This window comes from Pyrus communis, chromosome 13 (genome assembly GCF_963583255.1).
Source record: "Pyrus communis chromosome 13, drPyrComm1.1, whole genome shotgun sequence".
In the NCBI taxonomy this organism is placed as follows: Eukaryota; Viridiplantae; Streptophyta; class Magnoliopsida; order Rosales; family Rosaceae; genus Pyrus; species Pyrus communis.
Window position 1 is genome coordinate 12,483,341 of NC_084815.1, and position 14,425 is coordinate 12,497,765.

The following is a 14,425-nucleotide window of genomic DNA, read 5'->3' on the forward strand; positions in this document are numbered from 1 at the left end:
TACCGTAGCTAATAAAGAAATAAACTGCTGGTCGCACAAGTTTCTCATGTTTTTAGTTTATAGTTATGATACAATAGATTTTCAATGTGCTATTGGGAAAATCAATTTATGTTAATTGTTAGTACAGGAGGCAACTTAAAGGTCTCAATGTGAGACAATGAAGAAGACTAGTTAAATAGTTTTATTAAAGATGGACTATAGCGCTAGCACAAGGTGAATTACAGAAACATTCAAGTGTGCATGTTGTATTAATTGTTCACGTCTTGTTGGGGTTTCATGTCTATGACAGTTTCATGAAAGTGATTATGGGGATAGTGTTTATGAATTTTAAGGACCTGATTCCCTTTAGTCCTCCATGAATACTAGCTTATGACATAAACTTGTTGGGATTTTGTTGTTCCTATGCTCATGGCCACTCAAGTATGATTTCTTATATGGTGGCCTTGTGAAAAGCGTTGGCTCTAGTGGGAGAATGTAAACTAATTGGAGCTGCACACTTAGTTTATCACATGCTTAAAGGATTGAAGTCATAAGAGATTAGGATAGACTAGTAAAGCTATCAGGGAATGTATTTGGACTAATATAAAGCTGATGGTAATCCTAGTACGAATAGGTTTAACTATTTTGATATGAACACTTTGATTGGATGATTTGATTAGGATTACATGATGGAAGTAACCTAATCAAATACCACTACTAAGGATATATAATAGAGGTCCCTATGTTCACACTAAATACGCAAAAGCAAAAGAACAAGCCCCATTGTTTGTTAATTGCATACAGTAGTGTCGGGTGTAGAAGAGCTCTATCTTTGCAGCAACAATGAGTTCTCAAGGTGAGTGGTTATTGGATTTGTGGTTTATTTATTCTGCTATTAATTATCTTACACACGCTTCTAATTAATTGGTGTGTATTTGTATTAGTTTACCATCATATGAAGGATGTATAAATCGCTTCAAACTTGGCATAATTTTTTTTTATTTTTTATTTTTACAAACTTGCATAGTAGTTATGAACAATGGTTGTGTGGAGATCTATACAATTACGCTGATCGAAATAAAGATAGTCTTATACTCTCACAAAACTGGATGCTTATGCTTTCAATAGGACTCAGCACACTATTAAGCTTATATTTGGAGAGCAAGGACCAACCTTTTTATAGTCACATAAGGCCTATTGATATCCACCTATTAGGAACAATAGGTCTCTCAATAACTCATAATTAACTGCAATAAGTCCACTGCATTATTATTTTGAATGTTTCATATAACCTACCGTTACAAAACTCTATTAACTTAATCAATACACTTCTATCAAAATAATGATTATGTCTACTCAAATTCTTACATTCTCCCACTTGAGTATAAATAATCACATAGTATTGAACAGTATAGAATTAAGTTAACAGTGATCACTAAATTTATATAACAAGATTATCAACTTAAACATAGATGTAATCAACTAAATCAAACCCAGAACTAAAGAAATGTTGATGCATATCAGCTGCATCGTTACTCAATAATCACCGAAGCTTAACTCAACTGATCACAAAGCTACATGCCAAATAATGTAGTATTGGAAGTGTCATATCTTAATACTCCCACATACATGATTATCAACTAAAACATAAAATCACAATTAACCAGAGTCAATACACATAAAAATTAGACGCACACGTGACCTGAGGATGAAGAAGACATGATGCTCGAAATAAAGATAATCTTCTACTCTCGCAAAACTGGATGCTTATGCTTTCAATAGGACTCAGCACACTATTAAGCTTATATTTGGAGAGCATGGACCAGCCCTTTTATAGTCACATAAGGCCTATTGATATCCACCTATTAGGAAAACAATAGGTCTCTCAATAACTCATAATTAACTGCAAATAAGTCCACTAAATTGTTATTTTGAATGTTTCATATAACCTACCGTTACAAAACTCTATTAACTTAAGCAATACACTTCTATCAAAATAATGATTGTCTACTCAAATTCTTACACTAAAAGATTGCAATTTGAGGTAAACAAATAGAAACTATAAATTAATTAATTTTGATTCAAATATTGGATATTTTTCTAGAATTTTGTTATTGTGATGTTGATTCTTGGAAGAACATAAGAGGACCAATTGGTTATTGAATTTAATTACATTCAACAATCAAGTTCTTTTGTTCTTACTCTCTTAAAATCTTAAATACGAACTCTTTCATCAACAAGGAAAATAATTGAGCTTAGGACTAGAGTTGACAAATAAGGCGACGCACTAAGTTTTTTATTTCGAAATTTATAGAAAAGGAAAAGTACTTTTCAATTACTTATAAAAACTTAAGCTTAAACTATTAGGACATGTGCGCACAATCCTTTTGTTCTCTTTTCAAGTCTGAGAACAAGTTTTCGCTGATGCTGCGGTCATTTGCTCCATGGTAACCCCATAATTGCACATGTTGGCAATAATTCTTGTGTATTGCATTCCATAATTTGAGAGTGCTCCACAATATTTCTCGTAAGTTTTCACCTGCATGGAAGACGATCTCATTAACTAGCTAGCATCAAACAAGTTGGTTTTAACTAGGGTTTAGGTATTTGCTTAAACAAATAGATCATATACTTGTAGTTCATAATTTTTCATATTACGTGTATGTATAGTTGTTACTATACTAATTCGTAAAAGAAAGACTTACAAAAGTCTTAAAGCAGTTCCAGTCATCCACAAGAGCTTGCCCGTTACGCCAAATATTTTTCATTTTTGAGCTAGAATCAAATTGAAACACTAGTTTCGCGATTTGATTTATATTGTCGTCGATGCGCTTCCGACGATATATTTCACCAGATAGTTTCTGTTTAGCTTCATACTTCTCATGAGAGCCATCAGGAGCTTTACGTACCTGGATGAACATATGATATATGAAAAGAATGGTTGCAGCTCAAAAATCACATTTTAAGATTTAGAACTAATACCAAGTTTAAGAAACAATATTTATAAAGAAAAAGTACGTTGAACAATTTTGTTCTACCTAATCCTAGCTATCATTTAGGGTTTTTTTTTTTTTTTTTTTTTACGAAAATAAGACTGACCAAAAAAGTTGATCAAAGAAATTAATAAATTTAAATTAAAAAAACACTAAGGACTGGTTTGTCATTGCTGAAATTATTTTAAAAGCAGATTTTTAATAAAGTTGAGGCTAAAATTGTGTTTGGTAAATGAAACAAAAAAGTGTTTTTTTTTTGTCAAAATCATGAATCCAAAATAATAGAAAACAGAAGCAACTCTACCCCTACTTCTGAAAACATTGTTTGTTTTTTTTTTTTTTTTTTTTCACAGCATAACAACCCCAAACTAGAAGAGAGAAAGATCACAGACCTTGTGCAAAAAGTGGAGGAGGTCTGCATCACGTTGGTTAAAAACTGGCCCTAAGAATGATGGTGAGGATTTAGTATTGGTGTAAGTAGTAGAGTTGTCATCTGAACCCAAGTAAGAGAAGAGTAAATCCTTGTCTTGGTTCAAATTTCCGTATTGAGTAACATGAGACCCAAGTCCTTCACTAGTATTTGCGGTTCTATTTCTAACCTGTAAAAATGTAGCCAACAAATTAATATATGGTTCAAATAATCAAGTTTTTTTTTTTTTTTTTTGGAACAAAAAATAGGCTAGCAATAATGTAGTTTAAATTCACCTTTGGTAAGAATCGAACCTAAGACCTCTCACTTACAGATAAAAAGGAATACCACTAGACCGTAATATCAAACGACGACTCAAACAAACAAGTTAGAGTTCAAATAATGGAAGTTGACAAGGCATATTAATAAATATAGTTTTTTTTAAATAAGTATTGATTAATAAATATAGTTAACTAGTCTGGTTTATAGTTTGTGTGCTCAATCTCAAGATATTGTATATAAGCTTTTCTTGGTAAATAATTACAAGGCAAAAGTTTCGATTTCTTACCGTTTCATATTGGTCTGCAAAAGTTTCTCTTCTTAAATCTTTGACATCGCTGCTCCCCAATTTACACAAAAACAGCAACAGAAAACTATGTCAAAAAATCTTCGCACTTTCAAATTAACGGTACGTATTTAATTAGTACTAGGGCCTGAAAATATTTTCAATGATATTTTAAATATAGAAAGAAATGTTTAAGGAATAATTGAGAACACTTCAAATGCATAAACGTATCCGGTGCGCATTAGAACAAAGAAAGTGAGAATATTGAGCAAAGTACAAAGCACATCCAAAGGTCTAGGGTCACTTTCAAAAAGGGACCTAAATTTTCATTTTTTTGGTATTTATACACCAATGACTCTAGATGCGTATTAAATTTCGTATTTAAATTTTATTGTACTTTTATGTTAGCTAAACAAGAAAATCACATAATCTAGAAAATCAAATTCCATCATTTTATTGTTGCTCTCCTAAATTTCCTAATCCAAATGCAAGGTTAATTCTTAACAGTATAAAACAGAAAGGTTGAATCCATTTTTAAAAGTGACTTCAAACTTTTATAATTAGCTCGAGATCAGTTAATTTTCTCAAAATAGTACTGAATATCACATGCGTTATGCGTACCAATCTTCCATCCAAGAAATACTATACAAGTCTCCCAAACAAGTGTCATATCCTGCAGGAGGAGCAGGATCAAAACCAGGACAATATGTTGCCCAACTATCTTGAGTTGCATTTGCCGCTGTAGTCGCATAGATACTTATATTACTTGGAAGCAGACCCTCGAACATGCTCCCAGATTCACAAGATTCTAGGTAAAATACCTGATTAATTTTGGTAATTACATAAAATCATTAATTTGAATTTACAAATCTACAAAGCAAGAAACCTTTTATTTTAGCAAGTTATATATTATACAGCTATCACTATTGTGCTGCTTAACAAAAATTCAAGGAAAAAAAAAATAAAAATACAATGACGACTTATTTACCATATTTTTGTAACCCTTAGCTTCATGCTTTTGTTTCAGAACGTCCACGAGATCGTTAGCATAAACATAATCGCCTTCAGGCATTCCTAATTAATCAGCATCCAAAACTGATCAGGTAATCTATATTATGTCCAGGTTTATATATATACATACACTTGATAAACAGTTAACCAGTAGTATACAAAATACTGCTATAGAAAATACATTTTATCAAGTAATTAAAGTTACAAACCAATTATCCCAGAGGCGCCATGGTCGGTATAATATATAAAAACATTGTCATTTGGACCGCTGTCCAGAATCTTGCCACTGCCCCCGCTGAGAGCTGTTTTATTTCCAAGAATAACAGCATAAAGATTGGCAGCAGTAACATTTTCTCCAGTGTAATCCTACCAAAAATAAGAATAAACATATGAAACACAATATGTGGCGCATACTTGAAATATCATGTTAACTAGTAATTTCGTAACACCAAATCAGTATGTCACATGTGTTACGACGGTCCTCCTCCATAATAAGATAGTAAAGAACCTTGGGAACCCCTTTGTAAACATCAGGGCCATCTGGCTTATTGATGATGACACCAGGTCTAGGGTTCTCAACGTTGTTTGCGATGTCATCGTACATAAAAACAATGATGTTTTCATCTTTTAGTCCACCTTTCTTCAATATTTGATACGCATGACACACATCGGCCTGTCATATTGTGAGAAATCATGTTAAAAAAATAATACATAATTTAAGAGATGAAAAGAAATAAAAACAAGAAAAAAATTGCATTTTCCATTACATATTTTCTTGACAAACTTATATATCACACAAATGCTTATATATATGTTGCTTTCGACAAAAAAAAAATGCATATGTAGTCTGATTCTGAATTGAGACATGTGCTAACAAAAATCAATGATCTGATATATAGCATGTACACAGAGTAGTAAGGACATACATGATTGATTAATGGTTTTTTTGTTTTTTTTTTTACCGATCGATTAATGGTTTAAGATGCACTGTAGTATACAAGAGAACATTTCTCATATATTTAATAGTCCTCTTCCATTGAGGCATCTCTTGTAGGGCTTAATCCCTAATTAATGTATTCCAAGGATCCAACCGTTTATCTTACGGTCTTCCCTTAAATACAATTATTATCAAAAATTGCCAAAATCTGCAACCATATGATCGTTTAATTAAATGGTAATCATTTTAGTGTTTCTTTGAAGAACTTTATTTGTCTATTTTCTTTACATGGATCTTAGTGATTTTGAACTTGTGTAACTTATTGCAAAAATAATCTATGAATGATGAATTAAAATATAAACATTTGAATTGTTAAGAAAAAGTTACGCAATCAGAACCATAAGTTGCCCCTCAAATAAACTTATTTGAAGGATCCTCAACGTAATTAAAGGAATTCTACTCATATATATACTCATAAATAATTACCATATATTTAGTGAAAGTGATTATATATATACACCTGATGCCTATAGTTGCCATAACCAAACGACCCAGCAACTAAGACTGCCCATCTGGTTCCATTTTGCTGATCGGCCACAGTAGAAGAAGATGATGAGGCAGTATTAACATGAATGATGAAATCCTCCGGAAATTCTGATGGCATCAACTTGAATCCATTTACGACGCTTTCACAACTCAAACTTAACAAAATCGCAATCAATATTAAAAATGTTCTCATTGTTTAAGCTCAAACTAATTAAGTGTTGTGTGCTCTAAATAACAAGAGTAAAAGCAACCAACTATTTATAGGGGATTTGAATTCTTGTTTGAAAATTTGATTAATGGTCCGGATTGAAACTTCGATACAATTAGATATATGTGCAGGCTACGACAACTGGGGGTTAATTAACTTGTATGCCACGCAAGTTAATTAAATATAATTGTTGATATGTAACTGGGTTTTGTAACTCTTCATCTTTTTATGGCAATGAATCCATCGACTTTTCTTAAAATAAAATAAAAATATAATTGTTTTCTAATGGAAAGTTTGTCACGACTAACATCACAACATGTTCTTCGATGACAACAATAATTGGGAAGCTAGCAAATTATTCATTCTTTTTCCTCTATCGATCAGGACAGCAGACTAACCTTTTCGAATATAAGTAGATACTGAGTCATTTAGTATTACGATATAGTGGTTTTTTTCTCTTTACTTATAAGTGAGATGTCTTAGGTTTGATTCTCACCAAAGGCAAATTTGAACCACTTTATTACAAGCTTATTGTGAGGCTTAGCCCACCATCCTCCCTCTTAATGTAGATTGTTCGTTCAAAAAAAAAAAAAATATATATATATATATATATATATATGTGTGTGTGTGTGTGTGTGTGTGGACATTGAAATTTTGGTGAAATAAATTTTTACTAATAAATTAAATTTTGATTCGCTAGGGCTTATGTCACATCCCGGCCCGGACGGGACCACTTCCCAGGGCCTGCACCACCACCGTAGCACGATATTGTCCGCTTTAGGCCCTTACCATATCCTCACGGTTTTGTTTCTGGGAACTCACACGAGAAACTTCTCAGTGGGTCACCCATCATGGGATTGCTCTAGCCCCTTCTCGCTTAACTTCGGAGTTCTTACGGAACCCGAAGCCAGTGAGCTCCCAAAAAGCCTCGTGCTAGGTAGAGATGGGAATATACATATAAGGATCACTCCCCTAGGCGATGTGGGATGTCACAATCCACCCCCCTTAGGGGCTCGACGTCCTCGTCGGCTCACCACGGCTAGGGTTAGGCTCTGATACCAAATTGTCACATCCCGACCCAGGGCGGATCACTTCCCGAGCCCGTTCCACCACCGTGGCACGATATTGTCCGCTTTGGACTTACCATTCCCTCACGGTTTTGTTTTTGGGAACTCACGAGCAACTTCTCAGTGGGTCATTCATCATGGGATTGCTCTAGCCCCCTTCTCACTTAACTTCGGAGTTCCGATGGAACCCGAAGCCAGTAAGCTCCCAAAAGGCCTCGTGCTAGGTAGAGACGGGAATGTACATATAAGGATCACTCCCCTGGGCGATGTGGGATGTCACAGCTTATGTAGCACATGTTATAGGTCTCGTCAAATTGCACACATTGCATGTGACTCGTCAAAGCTGAACGAGTCATCAAGAGTGACACATGTCAACATCTGAGTCTTCTGTCAAACAAATCAAATCAAGTAAAAAAGAACAAATTAACCCTAATTGATCGAATCCCTCAATTATGGTTTAATTCCTTAAACTATTGATTTAGATTTAATTAATGACTATATTAAATCAATTACTTTCAATTAAATCAAATCAGAAAATCAATCCCACAAATAGGTAAACATTTACATAACGATATTTAAATTGATTGATTTTAAACTATTTGGTTCGGGTCTTTAAATCAAATAGCATCATCCACTATTTTTGGCAAATTCTATATCCTCAGTTGGATTCGAGAGTTTTGGACAAAACTCTTAGTAAGGTATGAGAGGCCACCTTTACTAAGCCCACCTCACAATGACATGATGTTGGGTAGCATTAATAATAATGAGAGAGTAACTCTTGCTCATTTACATCTCTTGTAAGTGCCCATCTTATTTGGCCTCCAAAGAATGTCACCCTCACAATGATATGATATTGGGGCCATGGCATTAGTTAAGTCTTTCCCACCATGCAAGTTCGTGTGGGGTTCAAGAATAACCTCAAAATGATATGATGTTGCCACTCTCGTTGCCTACCTTCACAACATCATGTATGCATATAGAACTCCTCCTAAGTGTAAGCACATACTTTGTACTCCCCCCTGATAGGATGACATCGGTGTACGAGTCACAAACGATTAGAGCCTACCACGGTGGAAAGCCATGAAAGAGTGTTCAAAGAACCCTCATGCTTGTCGACTTAATATTGGTTTGATCGAGGGTTTTTGGAGTAATTTTAATCTAATTAAAATTATTTGGTCCTATCACAACTATTATCCATGTGATTTATTTAGTAGCATATGTCCCACTATATTTATATAAAACTGTTTTTGAAGTAAGAGTATATGGTACTACTAATGAAAGTTTTGCATTCTTTGATGGACTTTATAGTTGTATTAGGCCTTAAGATGATTATGAACCTTCAATTTGATCCAACACGAGCCAAGTGTTGGATTTCGGGCTAGGGAGGGTGACTGATTTTATTTATGCGTTTAATCAAATTAAGGCATGTTTTCGTATTGGGCATTGGACATAACTACTCCAATTTGCATGCATATCAAATAAAACATAAAAGAAGTACTTCAAAGAAAGAGGATTTTATGCTCTTTTACAATACATTTGATCTAATCAAATCTACAAATTCTCATGGTTTAAACAAATTTGATAGACGGTCAAAGCTCAATCAACGTAGACTTAGATTCATAATCACTTTTTCTTTAGTTAACCAATCACATTATCTAATTAAACTAGAACGCAACAATATTATTTGGTTTTTGTATTTGTAGAACTGATTTAAATGAAGCTAAATAAAATGAAAGTCTAATTCTCATTTAAAGAGGGAAAGTTATTTTATCTGCTAGCTAATTTGAGCCAAAATGCAATAACATCAATTTTTTGGCCATTATGCAAAACACAAACTTTTGGGGTTACTTTCTAAATACACAAATATTCACAACTTCATGGTCTTATAGCTAGAACCCAAAAATTTCAACAATTACAAAAACCTTCATTAAAGGAACAAAACTATTTAGTGAATTTGGGCCTTTGTGCAAAAACATAAACTTTTGGGTCAAAGTGAAAAACACAAAAGTATCAAAACTTTATGTAATTGCAAGAAAGACCCAAAATACCCCACTTGCATAGGGTGGCCGGTTTTGGTAGAGAGAAAGTGAGTGAAAATTTCATAATAATCAAAGTGTGAGGAAAGAGAGGAATGTGTGATGAGTAGAAAAGTACCATTCAAATCACACAAACAAACGAAGACTAAACAAAACACAAAGTAATTTTGCATCAGAACTCCCCATCTTTTTGTTCTTGCTATAAACATGAAGAACAGAACAATAACCCATAACGAGCTTCATGGACATTTTTCATCCAAAGAAACCCAAAACTCTCTCAAAGAAAAGGGGTTTCTAATGTCACTTTAAAACTCTTTTGACAAGACAAACATGAACCCAAATTCCACACCATGTATTTGGCTGATAGGAGCATATTCATGCGACTTAATTAGCTTGTTCTCATGCATTTATGTTGTGTTTACTTAGCTATTTTAGTGTTTAAGGCCACTTTTGTGTATTTTCAGATTATAAGGCCAAAGTGTGCAAGAAGATGCAAATTGGAGTATTTTGGAGCGAAAGAGGAATGAATGAGTTGAAGACTTGAAGAAACGACGAATTCCTACTCCAACGATGAATTCTTACCAAAACGAGGAATCCTACTCAAACAAGGTTTCCTACTTGAAGTAGGAAAGTTAACCCTAAGTTTCCCATTTTGATAACCTTTCCTAAACTTAAACGTCCGTATTTTCTAGCCACTTCGACGGCCTTGTATGCATTTTAGGACACAAAACCATGGCCCTAGCCCACTTTAAAGCCCAAGCCGTGCCCTTGCACTTTCTTTTCCTTCCCTTGCCGTGCAAGGGGGGGTATTTAAGTCCATTGTCATTCACTTAAACCCTATTTCCCTCTCCTAACCTAACCCTAGCCGCACCTTGCCCTTTTATTTCTGAATTAAACCTATTTCTCTCCCAAATTCAATCCTAGCCGCACCTTTATATTTCTTATTTAATTTCCTAATTTTTGTAAGCCTTTGATTTAATAAGCTAGGGTTTTATTTTTCTAAACCATATATAATTCCTAAGCTAGTCGTCACACCCTAATAACCCTATTTACCATGCAGCCACCATCCCATTTTATTTTTACCTAAGCCGTGCCCCCCATTTGATCATAAACCCTAAAAACCTAATTAAAAAAACCTCTTGCCGCAGCCACCATAAGCCAATCTCCCAGTTTTCTTCTCTGCCGTGGCCCCCCCCCCCATTGACCATTCATCCTAATAAACTAACAAATCATTCCAGCCGTGGCACCTTAAGCCATGCATTGATATTTTAATTAGCCAGTTTTTTCTCCCATAAGCCATTATCCCATTCATTCAACCTAGCCGCAAATCCCATTCACTTTTTCTCCATCACAGCCGCAAAACTCCAGCCACTCTCTCCCATTTTTCCTCCCTAAGCCGCACCCATTCTCTACACAATTGGCAGCCACCATTTTCCTATTTTATTATTCTTCCAGCCGTGCCTTTTCCCATTAAAAATTCTGCCATTCCAGCCGCACTTCTCCCTGCCATTCCAGCAACTTTCCAACCTGTCCGCACCCTTCTCCACCCTTCCAGCCACCATACAAACCTTCCTCCATCACTCCACCACCTTGCCGCATCACCACACTTCCCTAAATCCATCCCCAACCCAAAATAACATCCAGAAATTCCCTAAACCTCACTGCCGCAGCAAGGAGAAGAAGAAAGAGGGACTTAGACGCGCAGAAATTCAAGTGGATTCGTTGGGCGTTCTAGGTGTAATCAATCCTTTGTGCTTTATGTTTAAATTCAATTTTATTTTTCTTGTTGTGAACATGAGAGGCTAAATTCCTAATTAGCTAGGGGGTGATTCGAAACCATGTTTATGCTTTCAATATGAATTGATTACTTTTGGTTGGAATTTCATGAATGGTGAATTCAATTTGTTTAACTGCTTGATCGATAACTTATTTATGTATGTTGATTGAGAGTGCACGCTTAATTTTCATGCATGAATATGACGCTAGAATATAAGTGAATTTCACCTAATAGTTATGAACTTATATTCACAAGTAGTGGAGGTTGCTTATAAACAATCGCGTTAAATGAATTCTTGGCACTAGTTTCATGCTCATCATAGTAACGAATGCCTCGTCGACACTTATAGTTTTCATGATGCTTAATGATCTTTGATTGTATCTTTATTGTGCTTTTCACGTAAAGGACTTTTGGAGAATGTTTTGAATTGCGTTGTGCTAACCCAACCAATTCATTAACTTAAGGAAAACTTGACGGTTAATTTAAGCGGACCTAATTAACCCGGGGTGTTGAGTTTCATAATTTATCGAAAGACCAACTGAAAATCAAATTGTATGCAAGTGTGACATGTGTGGAGAAGAACCTTCTAGCTAGCATTCCATCCATATTTTCATCACATTCATATTTACATTCTGCCTTTAAATTACAATCCGTGCATTTAGTTTAATTTCGTCAAAACCTCAATCCCCCTTTACCTTCGTGTCTAATTTAGTTAGATAGTGTCTTAGTTTGTGTTTATAAGTGCTTTATATTCTTTGAGTCTTTTGATTTGTTTTAGTGTTTTATTGTTTATTTTTGCATTCTTTGAGTCTAGTTTAGTGTTTTTAACGTTTGTTTTACGTTTTTGAGTCAGTTTCCAAGTGATTTAGTAATCCCTCCTAATCCCCGGTCTAGAACGATCCCTACTTGCATCTTTACTACAATTGTCACAAGAGGGTTTTAATTTGTGTGCTTAATTAGTTCGCATCATTGGCCAAATTTCCCCACAAACATGGCTCCAAATTTTAGCTCCAAAATTTATGCTCAAATGAACTACAACTACTACTTTTGAGATGGCAAATTTTCAAACAAAATTTACATTCAAAGAAGCAAGAATAAGCGTGTAACTATTATAACATTCAAATCATAAGCTATGAACAGCAAAAGCCAAAAAGTTCACCAACTACTAGGCCTAGGTTCTTGATACCACTTGAAGGAAATTTTTCTGATAAATTAAGTTTATTGAGCAACATATTACATGCATTTAACTATTAATTGGCAGAAGCATGCTTGTATGCACTCTAGAACAAAACTTAAACCATGAAATTCAAAACCTAGTATATTGGTGAACCGAAGACTCAACTCATTAGACAAAGAGAGATAAGATTGCTTTAAACCTTTGAAGTTCCTCTTTGCATAAGCAAAGGCTAATCACCATGAGAGGGCCTTCATTCTTCTCCTTGAGTTGAACTCCTTAACCTTCATCTTCATGTTTTTGCCTCCTTGAATGCTAGGATTTGGTTGCCCGAATGATTCTCCAAAAGCCCCCAAAGTAGAGGCTCTAAGTTCTGACACCAAGGATGGTTGAGGAAGAAGATGAGTAATCATGGAAGAAAAAATTGGTAGCTAAATCTTCCATGGTGGCCAGCCTCCTAGAGAGAAAGAAGGAGTTTGTGTTCTCTCATATTTGTTTTAAAGATAACCCTAATGAGGCTAAAGGTATAAAGTCGCCTTTAAAACTGCCTTTATACCTCTTTCAAAGTGAGTGGCAAGCTTGTAATAAGTCAACCATCATTCTCCCTCTAGCATGGTTGGTTTTGGTGTTTGTGTTTTGGTTAATTCCTATTTTGTTTTAGTTGACATACAACTTAAACTCAATGGACCTTGTGGACCCCAAACTCATTTGAGCCCTTAAACCCAAAACCAATTAAAACCTAATACAAACTTTTCGTATGATTAATTAACCAATTAATTAATCTTGACCATATACAATTAACCTATTTTATTGTCCTTACTCAACTTTGTTATATCCTTCAATCATTACCTTACTCAGTGTGCGATATATTAGTCTTCCTTATAAAGAGGCAGTAGGCAATTAGATCTCTTAATAATTGATGGTGAATTGAAACTTACTTTCAATTCTCCCTTTGTGATTATTTATCTTCAAGGCTTCCACAAACCATGAGTGACACCTTAATCAAAAGAGGTTGGGCTATCAATGTAATTGACCCTTCTCTAATATAATACTCTTGATTACATTGTTTGATTGATAGTTTGTTCATGTCTGCTATCCAATGTGATTCTCCTGTCTACATGATTACCTTGAAAGTGATTTGGAACGGCTTCCTGAATCTCATTCATACTTTGGCCAGAGATTGTTAATCATATCAAAGAGTATTCTCCCTCAACAGTTGAAATGTTAGAGATCCCTTATTGTACATTCACGTGCCCACGTGATTAAGTAGGTTAGCCCCAACAATGTCGTGGACACTCACAAATGGAAGTCCTTTAACATAATCAAAGACTATTGACCTAATCACAAGACAACTAGTGTCCTTAGGTCAAATAACTACTTTGCATTATCCAACTATAAATTCTCATGTGACATTAAGACTGGGTTCAGTACCATTCGGTTCGGTTTGTTACCAAAACTAAAAATCGAACCGAAGTTACTATTTAGTTCGGTTCGGTTCAATTTTTTGTCCTTTTTTTCGGTTCGTATTTTGTTTGGCTTGGTTTTTTCCAGTTCAATTTCAGTTTGGTTCCTTTTTTAAAAAAAAATAATACAAATAATGCCGAATACAATGAAAGTTGAAGAAACTGGAAGAAAAACAAATCTTTAGCTAAAAATAACACTTCAAATCCATTCAAATCTAATATAATTTTTAAAATCAAAAAGACCAAATTCCAAATCAATA

The 14,425-nt window shown here is 34.6% G+C and overlaps 1 protein-coding gene across 1 annotated transcript; it reads right to left on the reverse strand.

The window, feature by feature from the left end:
• Nucleotides 1-2,377: 2,377 nt before the first annotated feature.
• On the reverse strand, nt 2,378-6,633 carry LOC137712206 (vacuolar-processing enzyme-like). Its single transcript, XM_068451323.1, has 9 exons — nt 6,415-6,633; nt 5,466-5,630; nt 5,167-5,323; nt 4,935-5,020; nt 4,568-4,767; nt 3,950-3,998; nt 3,365-3,571; nt 2,685-2,888; nt 2,378-2,518 (listed from the first exon to the last, which is right to left on the reverse strand). The coding sequence occupies exons 1-9, from the start codon at nt 6,631-6,633 to the stop codon at nt 2,378-2,380; spliced, it is 1,428 nt and encodes a 475-aa protein (XP_068307424.1).
• Nucleotides 6,634-14,425: the final 7,792 nt, after the last annotated feature.

Coding starts and splice junctions, on each gene's coding strand:
- LOC137712206 (XM_068451323.1), bottom strand. CDS start 6,633: ATGAGAACATTTTTAATATTGATTGCGATTTTGTTAAGTTTGAGTTGT. Junction 5,021..5,166: donor TGGCGCCTCTGGGATAATTG/GTTTGTAACTTT, acceptor CTGATTAATTAG/GAATGCCTGAAGGCGATTAT. Junction 3,572..3,949: donor TTGCAGACCAATATGAAACG/GTAAGAAATCGA, acceptor ACATTTTTACAG/GTTAGAAATAGAACCGCAAA.